Source organism: Notolabrus celidotus, chromosome 19 (assembly GCF_009762535.1).
Source record: "Notolabrus celidotus isolate fNotCel1 chromosome 19, fNotCel1.pri, whole genome shotgun sequence".
Taxonomy (NCBI): Eukaryota; Metazoa; Chordata; class Actinopteri; order Labriformes; family Labridae; genus Notolabrus; species Notolabrus celidotus.
The window spans coordinates 30,048,368-30,054,367 of record NC_048290.1 but is presented as its reverse complement, the minus strand read 5'-3'; the positions used below and the strand labels follow the sequence as shown (position 1 = coordinate 30,054,367).

At 41.9% G+C, this 6,000-nt stretch overlaps 1 protein-coding gene across 1 annotated transcript in view; it reads left to right on the top strand.

Annotated features, from left to right (window-relative positions):
• Positions 1-6,000, top strand: part of LOC117831581 — a 119,971-nt gene that overhangs the window by 13,900 nt on the left and 100,071 nt on the right. Inside the window, exon 2 of the mRNA XM_034710329.1 lies at positions 3,549-3,600. Within this exon, the coding sequence (XP_034566220.1) occupies positions 3,549-3,600 (52 nt within the window). The remainder of the gene's footprint in view (positions 1-3,548; positions 3,601-6,000) is intronic.

Here is a 6,000-nt window from a genome sequence, read left to right as displayed (position 1 = left end):
TAAGGACATTGTTTCATAACAGGCCTTTGGTCAACTGCAGTAGATTGTATAATTTAATTAGAAAAGTTGATTAAAATACAGCGTTGTTCATAAATGTCAATATTAAACTGACATGTTCCTTTAAGTAGGGCTGGGCGATAAATTGATAATGATAATTATGGTGATATAATTTTTCTCAATATAAATATAAACAAATGTTCCATAAATATTATATATATTTAAACCTGTAATTACACCCCCTAACCACTGGAAAGGGTGACATTCTTACTTAATACACTTCATGATGTGGGTAAAGGAAGAGCAGGAAGACAACTTCTGCTGTTCACTTTGAACATGTTTAATGTCCACCACGACTGTAGTACAACTGAACACTGAATAACTGTGATGCTTTCAATGCACCATGGGAAACAATATCACTCTGCCCGAAAATCTTAGTAATATTAAAGGGCAGTGCACTACTCAAAACAATACTCTACTAAACTGATATGGGTAACATATTTTAAACATCGCCCAGCTTTACCTTTAAGCATATGTGTATCAATCAATCAATCAATCAATCAATCAATCAATCAATCAATCAATCAATCAATCAATCAATCAATCAATCAATCAATCAATCAATCAATCTTTATTTGTATAGCGCCAAATCACAACAAACGTTATCTCAAGACTCTTTTACAAACATAGGAGGTCTAGACCACTCTATGTCAAATTATGAACAGAAACCCAACTTCAAGACAGGATAAGACTCAGTCTGACCCCACCTTAATCCATCATGAGCATTGCACATCGCAGTATTTAGCTAGTTACAGTGGAGAGGAAAAACTTCCTTTTAACAGGCAGAAACCTCGAGCAGAACCAGACTCATGTTAGACAGACATCATGCCTCGACCGAGTTGGGTCTGGAAAGACAGATAGAGGGGAATAAGAGAGAGAGGTGATAGTATGAGACGAGTAATAGTAGCTGTTGCCGCTGGAGTCCAGTACGTCCGTATCAGCTGGAGTCCAGAACATCCGCAGCAGGAGGACGTCTACGGCAGCTCAGAGGAATGACAATGGAGCTCAGGGACTCCAGAAAGGTCTATGGTTAGTAACTTTAATGGGACAGGCAGAGTTAAAGTAAGTGATGAAGGGGTTGGGGGGAAGGGGGTGAGCTAGGATCCCAGTGTGTCAGTGCGCCAGTTCCCCCGGCAGTCTAGGCCTATAGCAGCATAACAAAAGCTGGTCCAAGCCTGAGCCAGCTTAACTATAAGCTTTATCAAAAAGGAAAATTTGAAGCCTACTCTTAAAGTGGAGAGGGTGTCTGCCTCCCGGACCCTGACTGGTAGATGATTCCAAAGGAGAGGGGCCTGATAACTGAAGGTTCTACCTCCCATACTACTGTCGTATCTTAACAGCCCGTGATGTGTAGATGTAGAATGAACTTCGTGACACTGGCCATCTTGGATAGTAATCAGATTTATTACAATCAAACAGCATCAGCATCAGTAACAAGCATCGCGACTGCTTGGAGGAGGACCGGGCCAGATGAAGTCGCCTCTCTTCTATCTCCAAGTTCTGGCTTAAATACTATGAAGGTGCACTCAAATTAGAATGAGGGTGTCCTTCAAACATGTACATATATGGGCTCTTCAACACAAGTTTCAAGTTAGCTGCTATTTGACTCCTTTTTATGGACGCCTTGTTCTGAGCATATATTTGCCTATGTCAAAGGTGATCTTTTTTTAAGGCCATTCCTAGAGATTTCTGGAGCCTACTATTGTAACTCATTCTTGTGGGTCCCTGGACTTATTTTAAACAACACAGACTAGCAACATATACTTAATCTTATGTGGTTGAATATCAGATACTTCACTACTTTTAGAGATTTTAGGTACAACTAGCAAGCCTGCATGTTGTGAGCGTAGAGTTCTAGAGGGGTAATAGGGCACTATGAGCTCTTTAAGTTACGAGGGTGCCTGATTTTTAAGGGCTTTGTAGGTTAAAAGAAGGATTTTAAATTCTATTCTACATTTTATTGGGAGCCAGTGAAGAGAAGCTAACACTCATACCATTGTCAATGGGTAGCTGTGGCTCAGTGGTAGAATCTCTTTATCGGAAGGTCGAGGGTTCTAGCCCAGGTCTCGCTGTCCACATGCCAAAGTGTACTTGAGCAACTCCCCCTGGTGGATGTGCCATTGACTGGAATTTGATAACAGTGATGGGTGCCTGGCAGCCTCTGCCATCAGTGTATGAATGTGGTGTGAACAGAAGAATGTGACATGTAATGTAACAGTGCTTTGAGTGGCCAGAAGACTAGACAGCGTTATTTAAACACAGTCCATTTACCAAAACTAACCCTGTCTGAATCAAACAACCAATCTGAGTTAGCCAGCACATTAACCAATCACAGCAATTCTGTACGAACTAGCATCATCCAGCTTCTCTGTGACTTGTGTCTTCATCTCTATCTCCTAGCACAGCAGCTGTGCAGCACACACCAGTTGCGGCATTCTGACTCTCTTTTGGTAGGGGTGTGTTTACTGATCAGCTGTCAGTGTGTCTGTCTACTGAGTGAGACAAACCTAGCAGTTGGCATGTTCAGTGTATCATTTGGTGGGAGGGGCCTCACAGAGTAAAATAAGGTACACTGACAAGCCTGTTCATTGATGAGCTCTTATGTAACATTACTTAACTTTACCATTCTTCAGGAAAGTTGAACATAGACAAACATTTCAAACAAGCAGTCGCTTGGACAAAGTGTCTTTTTTACAATCCATGTATTTATGTTGGTAGACTTTTCCTTATACATAAATACAGCTCTGTGATCTACTGATTTGTCTAGGTGAAGAATAAAACCTATCACTGAAGCTCAGATAGTAACAGTAAATAAAAAAGATGCAACTGGACAAAAATGAATATAATTATCAAGAAAAGAATCATAGTCCTCCAGCTGTTGATGTCTCATTTCCGTTTGTCCCATTCTGTGTTTCAAATGTGAAAAATGACTCCTGCTTCCCTTTTCCTGACTTCTGCAGCTATGTTTTTGTTCCTCTTTCTCTCTCCTTTTTCTTTTCTCTCTCCCTCTCTTCTCGCAGCCCCCTAACTTCATGTCATCACTTCTCTCTCTCCCCTTCCCTCCTCGCTCACTCTCTCTCAGCTGCTCCTCCCAGCTGTTTAATCACACATGGCCCATGCCTAAAAAAGAGAGAGGGAGGGAAGGAAGGAGGGGACAAATGGGAGGAGAGACAGAGCGCGCAAAAGAAAGAGTGGGTGATAAAGACAGAAGGAAAGAGAAAGAGAGAGAGCAGAGTGTGAGGCACATGGCCAGTGAATGAGAGATCTTTGCGTCCTCACAGTGTGAGCTCCTTATCCCTCTCTCTCTGGTTGGATTACTGCTGAGGAAGGACCTCGTCTGGATACTCCTCCTCCTTCTCCTTCACTCCCCTCTCTCTTCTACTACTCTATCCTCTTTTTTATCTCTCACTGAGGGACACCAGCTTTCTATCTTTCCCAGATCTCACGTCTCTTTCTCCTTTCACCCCCCTTTCCCCCTGCTTCCCCCTCAGGATGTCGTGTGAGGAGGCTCAGCTCCACAAAGAGAGGCTGCAGGCCTTGGCGGTAAGTCAGAGTGGGTTTAAAATGTCTGTTTTTGCTCTCTTCATCTTTCGCTGACCTTCTCTGTGTTTGTTTTGCTGCCTGTTTGTCTGTCAGTGGCTTAGAACACGAGAGCTTTCATGGTCCCTGTCTCACCTTGAGTTCATGTCTTCCTGACATTCACAGTTCACTATTACGTCTGTTACGTCAGAGTTCCTGCAACTCTGATAGTTCCCTCTCTTTCTCCTCCTCTCTCTCTCATTCCGAGTTATGCTCTCTCTGCCTCTCTCTAGCTAGTCACATTGTTCATTCATGTTCCATTCAGGCCAATCCAAACACATGTACAGGGTGGGAATTAGTGTCTCTTTGCTCAATACCAAAGTTCAAGTTTATTGAACTCTGATGAAGAAAACAACCATAACAACATGACAGTGACTCCTCAGCTGGAGCTTCAGTATGGTTTAACCTGGTGATTTAAAATTGTTGAAGGCTTCTTGAACATAACTTAAACCTGAAACTGCATTGTCTCAATTATACAAGCAACTAACATCCAGCAAGCATTGGATTTTCTATGCAACATACTCAGTCTTCTTTGTATGTGTTTATTGGAGTCAGAAACTTTTGTGTGTTGGAGGCCTGACAGCATGACATCATAGCCTCCTACACCCATTTTTGTCACATAAGACAAAGTGATTTTTGTGTAACTGGCTCTCTGTCCTGAGCTGCTGATGTATTTGTCTAAGTGTTCATGTCAGCTTTCAACTTCTTCCTTGTTCTTTTTTTGGAAGAGGAACCGACCTAGAGGAAAGCTGGTGGAAAATCAGATCTTTCCATGTTTAGTTTTTTTTCTTTCTCACTTGCTTTTTGGCCAGATGTCTGAGGTTTTCAGGTTTATGTGCTTTCCAAGGTAGAATGGTCTCAGCTGCGAGGTGGTCTAGTGTATGTTTCGATGTATACTCTGTGTCTCATGATCATGACTGAGGCATCTGTTAAAGCTGCTGGTAGGACTTCAGAGCAACAGTTAGACCTGGAGTCACTGCCTTGGACTAAATTTGGCGCCAGCAACGAACCACAGCATACCACACACACTCAAGACGCACAGAAGCACAGGAATACACACGCACAGTCATTTGTACTCACAAGAGGGGGGAACTGCGGCAGTGGCAGATGGAGAAACTATTTTGGCCACGTTGATCATGAAGCCATACCGAGCTGCATGCACTTAAACCTAAGAGGCAAATAAATGTGCATAGAGAGCTTTGAAGGTTTGTTTATTTGAAAGTGGAAAGTGCTTCTGTTTTTGCATCATTCTTGCATGTGAGTCATCAAAACATTTCAAAATAATTGATTATCCGATCATGTAAATGAGCTTTTCTGTTTGGTGCATCAGGCCAAGAAAATCCTCATTTTGCAAATGTTGCAGAGTATGATTCAGGCAGCAGGCAGAATCACTTACTACTGTAAGTGCAGAGAGCTTTGACATACATTTGGAGACAGGTCAGGTGTTGAATGGAAGCAAACCATTTGAGACTATTTATCTCCTATAAATGAACAACTGTCTTGTCTTGGTTGTGTGTGTCTACAGTAAATCAAAGACAATTGCAGCACTAATAGCTCTCAAGCTCTAACAGGCTCTTAAAAAGAGAAGGGTTACTATTACACTAATAGTACTAACAAGTCTCTGAGGCAGCTGAGCACTCTGACGGCCTCAGATACAGCCAACAAGCTCCGGTCCATTGTAAATACAGAAGCTGGGGACAGATTAGTTGGACATGTAATAAGTAAGGGAAGGATTTTTAAAAACCTCAGCTAACTATTGGTCAAATGCATTGAGTCAGTTGGATGAATACTAGTTTTTTTGTACCATGACAAAGTTTGTTTAATCAAAAGGTGCCAAAACTAGATAACATTGTCTTGAACAGAGATAAAGAAACGTTCTATTTTCTTTTTCTGTATCATTGGAAAATCATATCCACACCCCTGAAGCGAGGTGTACAGTGGATACACACACACTTACAGTGTCTCCGGCTTGCAGCTGACATGCTAATGATTCCATCAATTATTGATATCCTGAGATTTCATTGTCATCACCATCAGTGTCTGACCTCATCAATACTTTAGCATGTCTAGGGCAAAATTGTAAGATTCTTTCAAAACCAGGGCCAAAGGTTAGGCTAGGCATCAGAGTGTAAACACGCTACTACTGAATCTGAGTCAGATTTGACTTGAAGTACAGACTTAAGGCATCAGTGCTATGCTGTAATTTCTTAATCAAGCAGAACAAAAAGATGACTGTCAGGTAGCAGATGACTGTCAGTATAATGTTCACTTCTCATGCAGACAGGTCTGTGTGCTATGTGGCTCATGAATAAAGAATGGCATTAATGGCTGTGAATCACAAGGGCCTATTTTTTTGGCATTTTC